This window comes from Cibotium barometz, chromosome 36 (genome assembly GCF_041138505.1).
Source record: "Cibotium barometz isolate CiBa-2024 chromosome 36, ASM4113850v1, whole genome shotgun sequence".
Taxonomy (NCBI): domain Eukaryota; kingdom Viridiplantae; phylum Streptophyta; class Polypodiopsida; order Cyatheales; family Cibotiaceae; genus Cibotium; species Cibotium barometz.
This window is the reverse complement of record NC_141081.1, coordinates 10,977,403-10,995,940: the sequence shown is the minus strand read 5'-3', so window position 1 is coordinate 10,995,940 and position 18,538 is coordinate 10,977,403. Positions and strand designations below refer to the sequence as shown.

General features: G+C 44.8%; 1 protein-coding gene across 1 annotated transcript; it reads right to left on the bottom strand.

Moving 5' to 3' along the window:
* Positions 1-1,637: 1,637 nt before the first annotated feature.
* On the bottom strand, positions 1,638-17,230 carry LOC147617479 (uncharacterized). The gene is made up of 15 exons (XM_086775733.1): positions 17,097-17,230; positions 16,486-16,826; positions 16,131-16,329; positions 15,969-16,041; positions 15,809-15,874; positions 15,436-15,646; positions 14,184-14,265; positions 14,026-14,098; positions 13,268-13,378; positions 12,932-13,159; positions 12,494-12,804; positions 11,437-12,399; positions 2,249-2,662; positions 2,034-2,159; positions 1,638-1,947 (listed from the first exon to the last, which is right to left on the bottom strand). The coding sequence occupies exons 2-15, from the start codon at positions 16,643-16,645 to the stop codon at positions 1,800-1,802; spliced, it is 3,165 nt and encodes a 1,054-aa protein (XP_086631859.1). The 5' UTR covers positions 16,646-16,826; positions 17,097-17,230; the 3' UTR covers positions 1,638-1,799.
* Between the last annotated feature and the right edge of the window lie 1,308 nt (positions 17,231-18,538).

Below are 18,538 nucleotides of genomic sequence, written 5' to 3'. Positions count from 1 at the left end.
TCTCCAAAAGGCTAATGGCATGAGCTAATCACCCATCATCCTTAACTTGATCAACTGGTGTTTCCTGTTAACCAATCTCACAAAGTTTGATGATGAAGAAGCCTTCCTCCAACTCATACCTCACCCATGCAGTACCAAGGCGATGACCTCAAGTTGGAGGCATCTCTAATCTATCTTAGAGAGCATGTTTGGGAATGTGTAAAGGAGGCCTTCTTCCATCTCCTCAAGCCACAACCACCGGGCATAACTAATACTCTTCTAGATTTGTCTAGGAGATGCCACCATCGTGGCTTATCGATTTACCATATGACAATGCATAAATCCATCTACACAACACTACATCAAGAAATTATATGTCAAGTGGTTGGACACAATACCCAAGACCCCATAGAACCATTATGATAGTTTAGTGTTCGACCTCAACATGGACCTTAACTTTAGGCAACAAGTCCACTACTATGGGCACAACATGGTCACCATGTAACACCAGCTTTTGGAAGGGCTTCGACATCATGAAGCAAAGAGGCCGATGACTCTCCTCCAAGCCCTTCTTCCTGTGCTCCTTCAATGAAACCAACGACATCTTCAACAAGTCCGAATGGTGATGCGACAACACAATCACACCTTTAGGAAGGGGGAGTATGTTAACCACGTTTGTTAACGTTGCCTCACCTTCTCCTTTTTTTTTTGCAACAAAGGCATATCTTTTGTAATATGGTGCTAGAATATTTAAATTGGCCTTACTATGTACCTAATGGATGAGTACCGGGGAGTCTAGGACTTCATGGATATACTTTTTGGAAACTAGACTAGTGACCAAGCACTATTTTTAATCTTGGCCGGACTAGTGTGAATAGAGCAACTTAGTTTTAACATTAACTAATACAACAAATCATTCCCCATTGAAAGTAAGTCTGCTGAGCTCTCCTCTTTTACTCTTCCTCTTCCTCTCTTTCATGTCTTGGTTTAATCCAAGCTTAGTGTGGATGAACGCTTGCTGTGATTAGGGCTTCCTTCTTCATGGAGTTTCTTCTTTTCATCTCTTGAGAGATTAGAGCCGAGTGGAGTTGACCTATTCTTGCTTCCATCAAGGCAAGAGAATCTCTCTTCATAATTAGCAAGGAGCTTTCCGGTGTGACAACAAACAAACGGCATGGATGAGCTAGCACACCCACAAGAGCAAGTTGCATATTGCGGCTTTTTAGCGAAGTCCCCATGACACATGTTGGCAAGGTAACACACCAAAGCCTAATGAGCCATCACCATTTGAGCTCTTTGACCATACCATAAGCAGTTTTTGAGCCAACAACTAACAATTCCTTGCACATGCACGATGTTTGATTCCATATGGGGCCGCAGAGAAACACCCTACTGTATAAAGGGAGCTAAGTAGCCCCATGGCTCAAAAGGCCATCCTAAGGGGTAAAGGCAGAACCTGGCTAAACATTAAGATTACCAAAGCTTTATGCCTGTTTGATCTTTCTTAACTAGGGCCTTGCAACTATATGCTTACTCTACCATACATTACTACTCAAATTCAATACAAAGGAGAATAGACATGTCAAAAATTAAGTACTAAAGACCTTGAAGGTTGCAAACTTCAAAGTCTACCAAGCCTGATAGAAATGGTCCTGGAGTTTAATGTGCAAAATCAACATTATTCGTACACAAGAATGATGATACAATAGACTCTTCATTTGAGTCAGATCCTCAGGCAATGTCTTTTTTCTCATGCTAGGTTCCTAATACTCCATGCTTTAAGAGAAAAAAAATCATGACAAAGCATTTGTTTAGACAACTCACTGCCACGGCCACTTAAAACCAGATTTAACAGAAGGTTCCAAGATCTTTTCATCTGTTCCTGCAGATCCCTCAGGCACTGCACCATTCTCAGATATTTTATCTGTCAAAGGTGCTGGAGAGGATGGTGGCTTGAGATCAGGGAATCTGCAGAGCAAAGAACCCTTTCAGTCTCCTTTGAAGCCCTGTATATGCAAACAACATGGGTGCATGAAATTGTAAAACCAACTCACCTTGGATATGGTGAGAGAGGAGTTGATGAACTTGATAGTGTTTCTACTGCCTTTGGCTCCTTGGTCATAGTATTTTGCACCAGTAAAGAGGGTGTCGGCGGAGTTGGTGGTTTGAGATTGGGAAACCTGCAGATGACAGTCAACTGATGAGCTTCCCATTTTGCACAGTGTTTGGAACATCCTGTACAATGTAGGGCTTTCAAAATGTTACTCACTGTGTGTAAGGTGAAAGAGGCCCTGAACTTGCCAGAATTGTTTCACATTCTGGCTTCCTGGCTTCATTTGATGGAGGTGCAGACTGATCCTCCACAGGTCTTGACTTCTGCCAAGGCCAAACAAGGGTGCTTGCTGCCTTTGCTTTCTCCAATGCTTCTTTCTCTCTTGTTGCAATTTCCTGCACCAGCAATTTCCTTGCTTCTATGTCTTCTTTTGATTCTTCACTTGCTTCTTCAATGACAGCTTCCTTGTCTTTCTCAACATCACCATCTGGTAGAGCCGCCTTTTCTTTAGTCTGTTCGACACTCTTGACTTCAGAACTTAAAAGGTCTTCTTTTGACGATATAATTGTTTCACTCTTTGGTGCAGGAGGGCTTGGACTGGGAGAAGAAGGCGGCTTCAGACCAGGAAACCTGTATGAGATGAAAATCCTGCTAATCAATATATCTGAAAGAAGAAACGATAGTGTTTTACAGTGCATTTATCAATCTTTAACAGACTTCCAATTTCCCTACCTTCAGAATAATTGCGTCAGGACGCATCCCCTACACAAACACTAGTAGAAGACAAGACTATCTGGCTCATCTTGGAGAACTCTCTCTCTCTCTCTCTCTCTCTCTCTCTCTCTATGGCCTCAACATCCACCGTCTGTGGAGTTGCCTCTCTCTATCACTGAAGCAAGTCCCAATCTAGAGCTGACGAGTGAATGGCCTTGGTCGTCGCCAAGACAAGGGGCGCCTAGCTCTCTGGCACAGGTTATGAAAGCTCCCAAAGGAAAAATACCCCTGGCTCGTCATGGAGTCCTCGAGACAGCTGGCACTAGATGGAGACAGACAGTGCTTGTATGTGCAGGTGAGCACCTGGTCCAGTATACATGGCATGCAGATGGAAGTACTCCCCCCTTTTCAGTACAGCATACAGGCACCCTCCTTTGATCTCAACCACACAGAGCTGAACAGGATCATTAGGAAGGACATTGTTAGATTGGATACAGAGGACCTGGTGCTCACCTACTCAGCCCTTGGGGACGAAGATGGCCTTCTACAAAGTTCACTTTCTTCACTAGACGGAGGATAGCTTATCACACCCCACGCTACATGGACACACATCTGTCATTTGGAGTGAGATGTGCGATTGGCCAGATCCGCACCTCATCCCACCAGTTGAGAGTGGAGGCAGCCAAATATGGGCCACGAATGGCTGCACCAAAGGATAGTATATGTCAGCTTTACCATATAGAGGCCGAGACGGAGGAGCACTACATATGCCAATGTCCGGTATAGTATGAGATCAGGGGGAGGTTCAGTGAACTGCCTCTTCTGAGACAGGTTTCGACCACTCTCCAGGATCATGGACTTCTCGGATTAGAGATGCCTAGGGCTCTTCCTTCTGGAGCTTCACAGACACAGGGAGTCACTATTGCGGCTCAGACCGGCAGCACCTACCCAAGGACCGAGGACCAGTGCAAAGAGCTCTCATTGATTTCTTCCTGACTGAAGCTCGGAAGCTCCAAGGGCAAACCCACCCACCCTGCCTCAACCCTAGATTAATGTAGGAGCCTGACCCGGAGGAGTGACACTAGACAGAGCCACCGAGCTATGCAGAGGTGGACAACCTCTACCCAAAGGCCCCTGCCCACGAGGATCAGGGCCATCATCTTACACCATCATAGGACTTCCTCATGCGGGTGGTCCACCGGAGTCTGGAAACCAACCACACAAGCGAGAAAAAATTTCTGGGCTTTTTTTCTTCTTTTTCTTGCTGTATCTTTACACTTGAAGTAGGCTCTGATACCACTGTAACATGCGGAAGCTTTGGGGTAGATCGGTAACTTCAATGCTAAGAAATCAGCAATTGTTCACGACAAGAATAACGCACAAAACTGAAAATAGATGTGCAGAAAATAGAGAGAAAGAAAGAAAGAAAGATATATTAACGTCTGCGAAAGGCCAAAGTGGCCTATGAGACCAAAACATAGTACACAGCTGATGGTGTCTCATCAAAAGTAAGACAAAAAGGACTAAAAAAGTCCTAAAACAGTCCTAAACAGCTATGAAAGGAAAATACTCCTACTAAGGTGCAACAAAAGTGTATAATATCTATAGCTAGCATAAGACTTGTGTAATCTGCTCATCTCAGTATCTCTCTCATGGGGTGCTGTAAGATAGAGAGACTAAAGTGGCGGGGCAGTCGTCTCCTGTGGGAGGTGATGATGGCTCTAATCCACCGGTGATGAAGTGGCCATGGACGAGGTCCTGGTAAGCGTGGGCGTCTTGCTCGACAAAGTGCTATGGCTCTGTCAAGGGTGACTCCTCCTGAAGGACGTCTAGCTCTCTGAGGGGGTAGTGGAGGTCCTGGTCGTACCTGCCGAATACCCTCTGTAGGGCCCCCACCACTAATGGTGTATTTGCTTCTATTAGAATGATGCAAATCAAAAAATAAAAGCCTGAACCTGGGCCTTCTTGACTGAAGTAAACCTCTGCCCTTGACCTTCAGCCTTCACCCTTGCGTTAGCTTCTCCTTGGCTTGTCTGGGCCCCTTGAGTAGCTTCAGCACCTTGTAAAGAGTCAGATATTGAACTGAACTCCAGCATTGGGTATTTATACCCCCTCATATATCCAATCGGCCACTACAACAGGAGTCGGCCAGCATAATAATGCTCACGACTGGCTAAAATGACCAAAATGCTGAATATACTGACGTGTTCACACTATTAAAGACTTGGCCAACAATCCTGCGCATGACTGGACAGTGCCCAGGCTGCTGGGCAGCCCTGCGCATAGGTGTGGGACTGCACCCCACACCTGGCCGACCTGCTAGTAGGTAGGACTTATAGCCCTGTCGGCTGCCTGGTCAGGCTCCATAGAGCTGGTCAACAGCCTGCCCAGCCCACACTAGGGCTGGTGGGCTCAGCATGGGGCCTTCCTGGCCCCTTGGGGTGGCTCTAAGCTGCCCCCTGCCCACTGCTACAGCTCTACACATCTGATCTGGGGTAGCCCCTATGGGCTGGCCCCTTCTTTACATGCAACCTACATGCCTACATAGATGTCCGGCACCTGGTCGCCGACCAAATACTCAAATCACCTGATGTCATTCTAGAGGGAGACTCACAACGTGGACTGGCACTGCTTCATGTCTAGGACAATGCACACCTGACTTCGAACGCATGTGCAAGACAATGCACACCTGACCTCGGACGCATGGAGTGGAACCCTAGCTAACTCTGGGACATTGGCAAGACCAAAAGGCATCACCAAAAATTCATACAATCCAAAAGCTGTCCTGAATGCAGTTTTGTGGACATCATGTGGCACCACTCGTATCTGGTGATAACCACTCTTCAAATCAATACGGCTGAAACAAGCCAAGCCATCAAGCTTATCCAAAATGTCATCAATACGCGGGATTGGAAATCTATTCTTGATGGTGAGCTTATTTAGAGCTCTATAATCCACACACATGCGGAATGATCCATCTTTCTTTTGAAGAACAAGAAGCACGGGAGAGCAATAAGGTGAGGAACTTGGTTGAACCAAACCTTTCTCCAAAAGCTCATTAACCTGCTTCATGATCTCTTCTTGTTGTGCGGCACTCACACGATATGCAGGTTTGTTAGGTAGAGAACTATCTGGCACAAGATCTATGCGATGATCCTCAGCAAGAGCACAGACTATAAGCTGTTGTAGAGTGTGTTTCGGGTGCAATTCAATGCCCGAACGATAAGCTGGTTGCAATCCTGAGCGAAACTTCCTCTTTATTTCATCCTCGGAGAGTTGCATAAAGGGAGTTACCTCAAGCAACAACTTTCCAAAACTTATTGACATACTGCTGCACACTTTCATTATCTTTTTGCTCAAGTCTATCCCACTTTTGGGTGAGAGTTTGCTCCGCATTATGAGGCAAGAATTGGGCATAAAATGTGTCCTTAAACTCTTTCCAAGTGCAAATGGGATCTTTGGTGGTCTTTTCAGTGATCCACCTTCAAAAGAACATGCTTGCATGACGAATTTTGGACTTCTCAGTGAAGTCCTCATCACTAAAAGCAATATCAAATTGTGCCACAAAAGCTAGCACCTTAGAGGCATCATACTCTCCATGAAAGGCATCAAATTTGACGCACTTGCCTCCTGCCTTGAACTCCTTGAGCTTCTTGGGATGTGGTACATGTTCTTTTCTTTTTCTCTTCCCCTTATCCAATGGGGCAGCTCTCTCTGCATGAGCTTCGGGCAATGATAGGTGTTCCACTAGCCAAAGTGACATGGGTCTTTGATTCTAGTGGCCCCACTACATGTGACCTCGCTGAAAGATGCCTTGTCTCGCCACGAGACAACTCAATAGGCAAGGTCTTTTGGCTTGCATGCAGACCACTGTCCCCATGATGTACATACCTAGAATCCAAACGGCCTTGAGCATGCATAAATCTGTTTCCTCCTATGCCATGAGGAGTGGATGCATGGCGAGAGGTGACCGAAACTTCTTCTTTATGCAAATATGCTCTCAACCTTTGAGAGGCTGGGTCTCCATGCTGCAAACGGGGTGGATTCTTGAACATAAGCTCTCCATCATCTCCCTCTTTAAGGTCACCCTTGCGGATAAGAAAAGAGAGTGCTAGCTCCCTTGGCTTCTTGCCCACTTCTCGAGCCATAGACTCAAAAGTCATGTCCACCATAGCATCAGCTTTCTTGGCTTCTATGACACTTTGTGCATGGGGGTCCTCATGCAAGAATTTCAGCTCTTGCTCTTTTGCCTGCAAGAGTCTCTTCATGTGCTCCAACTCAGCCCTCAATGCATTGGGCTCTTCCTCGTGCATGGGTTCTTTACCACGTGATGGCTGTCCCATGGACTCTCTCAAGAGGCTTATGCCTTCCATGCAATGCATCGGATTCCCGTGAAGCACTTGATTGGTCCCTCGAATTCGGCACTTCCAATGGGTTGCCCTGGCTGTCCATTGAATTAAGTGTTTGTGCTTGCTTCCGATCTCAAAACTCCGTGTCTCCTCTTGAGAAAGAGAGACGACCGGACTCTGATACCATGTGACCGCTCCCTACAGGAGGCCTACAGATCGGCAGACAATATACACATATTTAGAACACTTAATTTAATTGTTATTAAACAATGGAAACAACATCAGCAACACAAATACTGGAAATACTGAAAATACAAATGACACCAGCACTAGGGCCGGAAAGGGCCGGCCCCCCCCTCAATACTTTTTGTATTTCTTGGAGTATTTATATTTGTACAAGTGTCACGGGCCTGACAGGCCAGATTTCTCCACAAAGGAGTGAAAACAACCAAATAAAACTGGTTCAAGTCGATGAAGAGGTGTTGGTCGGAGTAGCCCCAAATCACAGGCTCATTCCCACCTTCACTGGGTGGACACCTGCCTTTCACTGGTCTTCCGGGACCGTGCACCAGCAGGCACGCCCGTACTAACGCAAGCCAAGGGTACACCGTGGAGGGAACATGGCCTGGTTCTCCCCAATGAGCTTTGCTCCCAAATTCCCTGGTGAGTCTAACCTTCACTGGCTCTCAGAAGCTCTGAGAGCGCGGTTACAACACCACACAGGGAAATATACTGACCACACCACGAAGAACATTCCTGAGCATGGTCAGCATATACATGCTTTGCTCCTGCACTACACAACTTAAAGCATTCTCTGAATTTAAATTTGCAAATTTCAGATTTATACAAATGAGAAAAATATGAGAGCACCTGGTACGGTGAGTACAATCTAGATACAACCGGTACAATTTGTAGCAGATACAATCCAGCACATCAAGAACTTCACATGTGTGCAGGTACAACCAGCCAACAGGTACACATGGCAGTAAATGAGCAGGTACTGCAGGTACAACAGGGGCAGCAGTCGAGTACAGTAGCCAGGTACAAGCGTGGGCAGCTTCAGGCGGGTACAGCAAGCGTGGGCAGCAGTCCAGTAGAGTAAGGCTGCAAGGCATGTACAGTACGGCTGTAAGGCGAGTACAGCACGTACAGGTATAGCAGCTCAATAGGCGGGTACAGCCAGCAGGAAGGAGGCGGGTGGAGAAAGAGGCGATCCACAGAGAAAATCCATCAACCCACCACACGTGGAAAATTTTCCAATAATGTTCCATGCAAAAGCCTTATCAAAGGTTATAAAACCTTAATACATAATTAACACTTATGGGCACCATCCAAAAGAAAATGTCTAACCCCTTTTTAAATGTGTGTAAACACATTAGCTTATAAACATTAAAGTTAACCATAGTTTATGGATTTTACATTTTAAAAGGACCAAAATGGTAATACTTACCACCTATTCACACGCCACACCACCAAGTCAGCAAACAGCATTCCACGATACACAAGGGGCGTCCCCGTCCAGTGTACTGGCACGACATAACAAGCAGACACACGCAAACAAGTCATGCAAAAACAAATTTATGCATGCTGGCATAAATGCATGTGCACAAATAGTGGACGAAATCTCCCTTTCATGAAACTTGTACAAGAGGTTCCTGTCGGGCACAAAACTGGCGTGACAAATATAAATAAATATGTCCTGGTCTTCATATGGAGTGATAGTCCCATAGGTAAGACACCATCCTGGCTATACACGGGTGGCACCAACAGACTCCCGTCCATACAGCACGAAGCAAATCACACACGGGTGACGCGAAACTGGTTCCCGTCCATGTGACGCAGCACTGGTCGCACACGGGTGGCACTGATCTGGCTCCCGTCCATGTGACACCATAAAACTGGCCCTTTCACATGGGACACTGGCCTAGCCCCATGTGAACATGGCACAAATCTGGCCGCTCTATGGAGTGACAGTCCCATAGAAGTGGCTCCAGAAATGGAGATGGACCAAATGGTGACAGTGGCAACCTATCAAGGGTTTGGAGAGTGCTCACTCCATGGGGACCTCTAGCTCTATCCTGGCCCATGTGTCCCAACAGATATCGTATAGGCTGTATCAGCCGAAACTCTAGTGAGGGCTAAAGAAGTCAGTGATATGTTATGCGAAGCATCAGCTTGAATTGAATAATTATAGAGAGTTGCAAAAGTGGCAAGTCCATTCAAGACAGAAGCCTATCCTAGACAAGGGTTGCTCATCTAAAGCCTTATTTAAAAGCAAAAACAATGCATCTCACAAGTGCAGAAGGACAATGGAGAGTGGATGCAAAATATACTGTAGCTAGAGCAAGAATGTGTGACTCACTTTCAACAAGTTTTTGCATCGCCTCCTGCTGAAACCCCTGCTAAGACACATGCTCGTACAGAATAGCTTTAGAATGTCAGAGAAATAATGGATGTGAAATAAGCCTTTGAACTAGAAAGCCTATTTACGTCTATGGAGATACACAATGCAGTCAAGGCTTTAGGTGAATTGAAATCTCATGGATGGGATGGGTTGACTACTACGGAATTCTTTTTGCAATTATGGGACTTTCTCGAGGATCCATTATTACTTATGAATCAATCATGGCAACAAGGTGTTATGCCATCATCCTCGAAAGGACTTGTCAGATTAGTGTTGAAGATGCAGCTATGTCAGAATCTTTCGGACTGGTGTCCGATCACTATTATGCCTGTTTTTTTATATCGTAACTTGGAGAGTCAAAAAGATATTGCACAGAGGATTACATCAAGCCCAACATGGTTTTGTACCTAGAAGAAAAATCACAAATAACATTTGTAATGCTTATGTGGGCATTGAGTATGTCAAATACTCACAACAAGATGTACTATTGTTGCAGATAGATGTCGCAAAGGATTTTGATACACTTCAATCGGATGCTTTTTATTATTTTTTTCCAACTAGCCCTAGGTCCAAGATCCTCCCGTAGCTACCATTTTTCACCACCCATAGGCACCCGCCCGTAGCCGCATTTTATCTACCCATAGGCGATATTGCCAAGGAAGCACCTTGTGGGGTTTTGAACCCTTGACCTCCTGGTCCTAGGCAAACACCTTCATTAGTTGGGCTATCCCCTCATTAGCCAGTTCAATGGGATTTTATAGTTGCAGTGATGACAAAACTTGTTTTTGGGCCTAAATCAGTCAGCCAGGGTTGCCCTTTGAGTGCATTAGTATATGGAATTGCCACTCACCCTATGCTTCTATATATGGACAAACTCATAGATCAAGGACTTTTGCATGGTTTGCAAATGCCAGATGGTCATAAGTTAGTGGCATAGGCTTACGCTGATGATTTTTTTTTCTTCCCCAAAAACACTCTGCAAGATTTGCAAACCTTTATGAGGGCTCTTCCATTGTTTGGGAAAGCTAAAGGAATGTTCATCAATCTCTGCAAATTCAAACTTCTTTCACTTAGAGCATCGGATTGGCGCAATTTATTATGGCCTGGACAGATTTTCCCACCAACGGATATTGTTAGACATCTCAGTTACCATTGGGGTGAAATGTATTTGTTAGTGATGCCACAGACTGGGTCTTTGAGAAGATGAAAGCAAAATTGGAATACTAGCAATTGCCTACCTCGCCTTTACGTGTACGACTAAGGATAGTGTAGTCCATCTTGATGGCTTATGTACAATTTTTCTTGCCTCAATTGGTATGGACAAAGAAACATATCACTTCTTTCTTGTCTCACACCATGGAAGTCCTATGGAAAACCAGACATCAGAAGAAAGCTCTTAGATTCTTGAGATGTGATGGATTTGTTTACCAAAGATGAATGGAGGGTTCGTATTTGTTCGCCAAAGATGCATGGAGACTCCTTAGGTTTCTCATCTCTTGGCTTAAGCCATCTACTTATATGAATGCCCATTCTCAGCACTTTTAGCCACATTTCAAACTCCTTTTGGTTACACTAAGAAAATTTATATGCACTGGTGCCTCTAATGCCTCAACATGCATTGCATGGCCCCAATGAAGGCTCTAGATTCAGATACCTCTCATCTCATGTGTCGTCATGACCTGGACATGTTCAATGTAAGAATTGACTTGCCCCCCTTCTCAAAGCACATGCTAATAATGCCTCATGTCTAACAGAGGCTGGATTTGGCACATGCAGGACCATCCTCGTTTTAATCTTCTAGTGGTAGAATCTCTCTGGAGTTTTAGAGAAATGCATGCTTTAGCCTGCAATCTCTTTCCCACACAATAGAAAGCAAATCACAAAATTTTGAGTTGACAGATCAGACCACTTATTATCATCTTACAAAACTCAGTTACCTTGTGTAAGGCGACAACGGTGTCGAAGATGGGGGTAGCTCAGTTGCTTTGGCATCCACTGGAACATCAGCCACACCTGTCGATGTGACTTTGGCACTAGGCTCCAGTTCAGATGGCTCCGGCTCAGATGGCTGCCAGAACCATCTGAAACCCTTTTTGGATGCTGGTGCAGAAGCTTCTGCTGCTTCCTTAGCCTGTTTCTCTTCTTGCTCCACCTTCTCTCTTTTGAGCTTCTCAGCTTCTTCTGCTGCTTCTTCTGCTGCTTCTTGCTCTCCCAATGCTTTAGCCTCCTTTTCAGCCTCTACCTTCAGCTTCTCAGCTTCTTTCTCTGCTTTCTCTTGTTCTTCCTTTCTTTTAGCTTCTGCTTTCTGTTGTTCTTCCTTTATCTTAGCTTCTGCTTTCTCTTCTTCTTCCTTTCGCTTAGCTTCTGCAGCCTTTGCTTTCTCTTGTTCTTCCTTTCTTTTAGCTTCTGCTTTCTCTTGTTCTTCCTTTATCTTAGCTTCTGCTTTCTCTTCTTCTTCCTTTCGCTTAGCTTCTGCAGCCTTTGCAGCTTCTTGTTCTGCTAACTCTTTTGCTTCTTTCTCTGCCTTTTCTTGCTCTTCCTTTTTCTTGGCTTCTAGAGCCCTTGCAGCTTCCTGCTCTGCAAGTTTCTTGGTTTCTTCCTTCTTCTTCTCCTTTTCTTCCAGTTGTTTCTTCTGTGCAAGCTTTGCTGCGGCTTCCTCATCAGCTTTGGCCTTGGCTTCTGTGGCAGCTCTATCCTTTTCCTTAGTTGTTGATTGTGTACCACTCGATCCAGCATCTGTAGCTGTTTCAGTAACTGTTGGTGAAGGTACCAATCTGCCAAAAAAGGAGAGTGCAGAAATCTTTTTTGAGCTCACTTTGGATTCCTCTGGACTTTTGGCCTTCTGCAGCCTTTCCAGCTTCACTGATTCCAATATTTTTTGCTTTTCTTCATCAGATAGCCTACAAATAATTACGAGTCTTAGTGGTAATAATGATTAAGCAGAGAAATTGCCCTTAAACAAAGACTGCTACCATTGCATATGGAATTACTTACACACTGCCTTTTTGAGCTGCAGCTAGAACAGCAGCTTCAAGAGCTTTGGCCTGGCTAGCAGCCAGAGCAGCAGTCTCCGCTTTGGCCCGAACCTGAGCTGCTCTCCTTTCCAATTCAGCCTTCTCTGCAAGTGCAGCCTCTGCTGCAGTTTTGGCTGCCTCCTCTTTCTCTTTTGCTGCTTGAATCTCCTTCTCATACTTTTCTCGCAATGCCTCCAATTTAATCCTCTCCTCCTCATCCTTCTGAGCTTCAATGCGCCTCTCCTCTTTATCCTTCTGAGCTTGAATGCGCTTTTCCTCCACAAGCTTTTCCTAAAACAAGGATCACAATCATACTTCAACACAGCCTTCAAGTTCATATGAACACAACCCCATGCTTAATTGGCCTTCAACACATGATCATTTTTACAAACACTCAAAGTAAGAAAGAAAGTATAACCTCTTCCTGTTTCTTGGAAACTTTTTGTGCAGCTACATTAACCTTGCTTGGACGAATTTTCTTAGTGCTTGGAGACTCGACACCAGGGCTCGTCTGATTATTTGCTGGAATGTCTTCTAGCAACTCTTTGATGGGTCTCAAGGGAGCTGTGGTCTCAGCAACGGCTTCTACGATCTTGTTTATTGAAACATCTGGGTTCTTAGCAATGCTTGCTATGAGCTCAGCCACCTGATTTAACAAAATCCTTACTTTTGAAGGGATATGACTTTGGAAAAGATGGACTAAAATCTGTATTTTAATTCACAAATAAGTGGATTGAAGGTTCAAGTATATCACCTGTAAGTTGGAGACTTGACCACCAAATAACTTGTCAGCTTCTGCAAGAGTGAGGTTGTGAGTCTCTTTATAAGCATCTGTAGGCCGCTCCATGCCACCTGGCCGGACAATCTAGATACAGAGAATTTTCATTTTTTAGTCTTTCAGTCAAGATTTTAGAATCTCCAGGTATACTATCTATGCTCATTCATATATGTATAAAATGTAAGTATGTATGTATGCATGCATGCATGCGTGCGTGCGTGTGTGTGTGTGTGTGCGCGCGCGCGTCCGTGCACGCACGCGCCATGCATGCATGCGGTCGTGTGCGCGCTTGTGTGTGTAGAAAGAAATACAAGTTATATTAAACGTCTTCAAAAGACCCAATGGGTCTATGAAACCATAGTAATACAATAGTGTCCATGTAATCTCATCATGGTACAAAAGAAATCAAAGACTAGAGCTATGAGCTGAGAATGTCAAATCCGAGCCATATGATAAATGGGATATCAACAACATACAACCTATGGAGCTAACACCCCGGTAGGAGGGGAGCATCAAGGATATCAAGCATGGGGTAGCCTGTAGAAGGTTCTGCAGATCCACTGGGCGTGGGAAGGTGGCCCTGTACCTCTCAAAGATCTCCTCAAGCTGGGGCTAATGGCTGTGTTGCTGGCAAGGTCCAGGGAGTCTAGGACATCGGGCTCACTGTAGTGCTGTGCCCCGTGTGTGTGTGTGTGAGAGAGAGAGAGAGTGTTATATGTGGAGAAGATACTCACTGTGTATGGAAGTCCACTTTGAATTAGTGCCTTTTCAGCCTTAGCTTTCCATACAAGGACACCCCAAAAAAGGCTGCATCAGAGATCAGAGTCAGTGGAGGAGATTGACACACCATAAAAACTCCATGGCTCACTCGAAACTGAGCATACAGACTTACTTTAACACTGCAGCGGGGAAGCCAAATTTTTGGGTTCCCAAGGAGGTTAATAGCACAAAATGATTGATCTGGGCGGCACATGCTGCAAAAAAAGGTGGTGGTAGAACTTCAAGAGTCATTAGCCTCTACATTCTCAGAAGTGTCAAGTCATGAAGATAGACCCTTAGCTCTAAACTATGAGCAGGATGGCAACACTCTCCCATATGCCACACAAAAAGGCTTAGATTTAGACTCGGAAAAAAATCTGAAAGATTAATGGTCATTTTAACTGAGATAAGTTCTCATGGCCAGCAAGCCTTTAAACTAAGCATCATATAGGCGCTAGAGCAATGAGATGGATGACAACACATGGCTTCTCTGTAAAATGAGTCCCCCTCGATTCAATACCCTGAACAGCCCTGTGCATTATCAAGGCAGAAACTAAAAAGAGATCAGGGACGATATTTGGAAATCTGTTATCCATAGAATATGGATCCAGCTGGAAAAAAACTCATCTAAGATGAGCTACATCAAGAGGAGTTTCTCACAGTGCGCAATGGCTTGATCCAAATTCCATGATACCTGGACTCACTGTCACATGCACTCGGCTTCTCCACGGGTAAGCTCCACACAGGCTCCACATTGAGGCAAGGAGACACACCAAGTTCAAGAGCTACCGGAATACATAATAAGAGAACAATGTTCATGAGGTTGGGAATGTAGTGTAACATCTATAAGGTCTGAACATAGAGTGCACCATCCTTCTAGCATACTATGAGATCAAAGGCTGTTTCCACATCCTATTCAGAGAGGGATTGGTCCCCATCACCTGAGTCAAGTATAACAACCAAAAATGTATGGCACTTTTTCATATGATGATAAAGGATGTATGACATTTTCGCATGAGACATGAAGACAGAAAGGCTTGACTCGTACTGGGGTAAAGGAGGCAAGAGCACCAGAGTCAACCACTCCTCACATCATTTCAGCACGTCAACACCCCTGAAATAGAGAGAGAAGGAGACACTGGGGCAACACACACGGAATCCTAGAGAGACCCCAGCCACATGGGGTTTCCATTGCAACCTTCAGGCAGTAAGCTGCCTCTAGATTGTTTCATATTGACTTGCACGATGCACTGGAGGCCTTAGCTTACACTGCAACCCACAGGCAGTAGGCTGGCTCCAGACTGTTTCAGATTGACTTGCACAAAGCACTGGAGACCTTAGCTTACAGCCCCAAAAAGACAGTTGTTCAGATCAGGTTTGATTACCAGCATCGATCAAGTTTTGTGTAGCCTTAAAGTCGATGCGATATGGACCCGTCACATCAAGGACCTCTTTCTCACTTGCACCAATGCAACAAACAACAACCCCAGCATTTCCCAAAGCAGGCTCAATACTCTCTGCATCCTCCAAATCACACTCCACAATCTCCAACATCTTCCCTGATTTGGGCTTCAAAAAACCAAAGAGTTTTGCTGGCTGCAACAGATCAACAGGGCCCAACATTATCAAGCAAATATAGTTGAAAGAAGCTTTCCCTTGATCTTTAGGAAGAGCAGCATATGAACAAGACTCTGGGGCATTAGAGGAGACCTATACTGAATGAGAAAACCATTAGGGCATCAATTGCAAGGCACTTACTGAAAAGATTGCAAAAGGGCTTGCATCCTCTGGTTCTGCATCATCAGGGGTATTTTGCAACACATCCTGCAGGGCCAAGAACAAGATTCCAAGTGATAGTTTGGTATCTGGTCCATGTAAAGTAAAGACTTTAGAGTTGAAAAATTGGAGTGCACAAAACCTCAAGCAAAGCTTCAGCTTTCTCGACATTCCTTGAGCTTGCACGAACCCGAAAACCAAGCTTCAGAAGTTCCCTGCGACATGCAAGAACTACACAATTGATTGAACAAACCACTTTGAACTCTTCTACAGCTTTCTGGCACCTGCTTACATACTCACATACCTTACAGTTCGTGACCCAACTTTGCCAGTGGCCCCTGCCACAAAGACTACTTTGTTGTCCTTGGACGGAGGCTGGCTTGTACCTTGCAACTTGACTGTTCCTGGCAGCTTTATGAACTTCTTTAATCCACGTTCAGGCTCAGGTTCAGCTTCATTTAGACTCTCTTCTTCCTTAATCTTCACTGTGCCGCGGCCAAAACCTGTCCATCCAACACATGCAACGCATTCTTATGTAAACACATGTAGGCTACAGTACCATCAAGTCCCAATGTGTCTGATTTGAGTTAGAAGGGTGTAGCCATGCTGGCTATCTTATCAAGCAATGGATAAAGGTTGGGATGGGTTTTATGACATACCAGCTTGGCTTTGAACTCGCACTCCATGATGTAGAACTACTCGCTTTCGGAGAGGAACTCTCCTCTTTCCCAATGTATGCTTCCTCTGTGTAGATGTGGGCAATGGCTGGCCAAGAGGGGCCCTTGAGTAGCACTGGCCATGATATATAACTGTTGCCATTGTTCAATGGTAAGGCAATGCCAGTGCAATGCAGCACTGAACAATGTAGAAGCTCAGCAAATCACCATAGCCAGCTCTCCAATGCTACTAAGCAACTAAAACAAGCTCGCACAGAGAGATGCCCTGATGGCTCACAAGCTGAATTGGCCAAACCTTAATTGCCACGAACATGTGGCCAAACCTTAATTGCCACGAACATGGGACAAACCTAAATCGCCAACAGCAATTAGGTAGCTGAAGTGTTGTTAGGTGCAGTGCCCAACACTAAGTATGCAGAGAAAAGCATATTAATGACCGCCTAATTGAACAAAATCGGTAGCTTTAGCTTCGGCTGATCACAGAAAAGCACCATAGCCAAAATTGTGCAGAAAAATGATCGCCCAATTGGCAACAGTTCCTCTGAAATCGAATGCAAATTAAGGATAAAGAACCCAACAAACTGTTTGCTCACCTTTGCGCCAACGCCCACCTCATCCATAAAGCCGCTTAATTTTTTTTTCCCCTAGCGAAAGTAAAAACTCTAAGAATTTCTTATTCTTTGATTTCTGAGAGGCCCTGATGTACACGATAATGCCACATGTCCTGTTCCTGAACCATGTCTTTTACACCCATCTGAAAGTTTTTGCAAAATCTTTATTAAAAAAAAAGGGGTCCACCACGCTAGGTCACACTACAAGAGTCTTGGTTGATAATCACCATTGTCTAATAAGAGTCTGATTGATAATTACCATTGTCTAATAACTTTACACACTCTTTTTCAAAAACCCATCCCTTTTCCCCTAAATTTCCATGACAAGACCGGGGACGCGTCCACAGACTTGGTTGGGGGAGATCTCAAAAACCCATCCCTTTTCCCCTAAATTTCCATGACAAGACCGGGGGATGCGTCCACAGACTTGGTTGGGGGAGATCTCCCTTGAATTCCAGAATTCATGGGGGATCCCCCCTCAATTCTGGAATTGAAAGGAGATCCTCCCTGAATTTTGAGATTCCTGCCCCTTACTCCCAGAATTCCTGTGGGTTGTAAAGGCTCTAAGTTATATGGGGCTTCATATACTTTCCGTAGAATTGCACATGGGCAAGGACATGAACAAAGACCCACAATTCTTGGGGGAACATTACATCCATAAAGACCCTAAGTAGTGCCATGTAACAATCACGTGACATTCAAAAGCATACTTTTCAGGGGGAAGTGTAAAGGCTCTAGGTTATAAGGGGCTTCACATACTTTTCGTAGAACTGCATATGAGCAAGGACATGAACAAAGACCCACAATTCTTAGGGGAACAGTACATCTGTAAAGACCCTAACAATCACATGACATTTAGAAACATCAAAATAACCACCTTAGATACAACAAGCATGTGACATTTAAAAGCATCAAAATATGGGTGCCCAATTCTCTTATACATTAATTAATTAGTTTGAGAGGGAGAACCTTAGCGGGAGGACCTTACATAAAAGTTTGGGAGGACCTTATGTCAAAAAGGTAAAAGTTCGGGAGCTGGAGGTTTTTGGATCGTTCGAGTTCTAGAGCCTTCTGCGAAGGCTATAAATAGCCATGCTAAGCAAGGGCATGGGTTTGGGTTGTGGCCCCTCTCTGAGAGAGAGAGTGAGAGAGAGAGAGAGAGAGCACAATGTAGAGATGCATAACGAAGACATTCCCGAACGTTTTTTTTTGCAGTTCACATCGTCTAAGTATGAGATGACGTTTAAGGTGTTTTTTTTTTTGGCTATTCATGTATTCAAGTATGGGAGAGGCTGGGGACATGGGATAGAGAAAGAGGGGCTGGGGCTGCATATAGAGAAACAGAGAGAGCAATAACATATCTTCGATCTTTGAAACTCTGCGGCGGCGAGAGATAGAGGAAGACAGATCGCGATGACGATTTT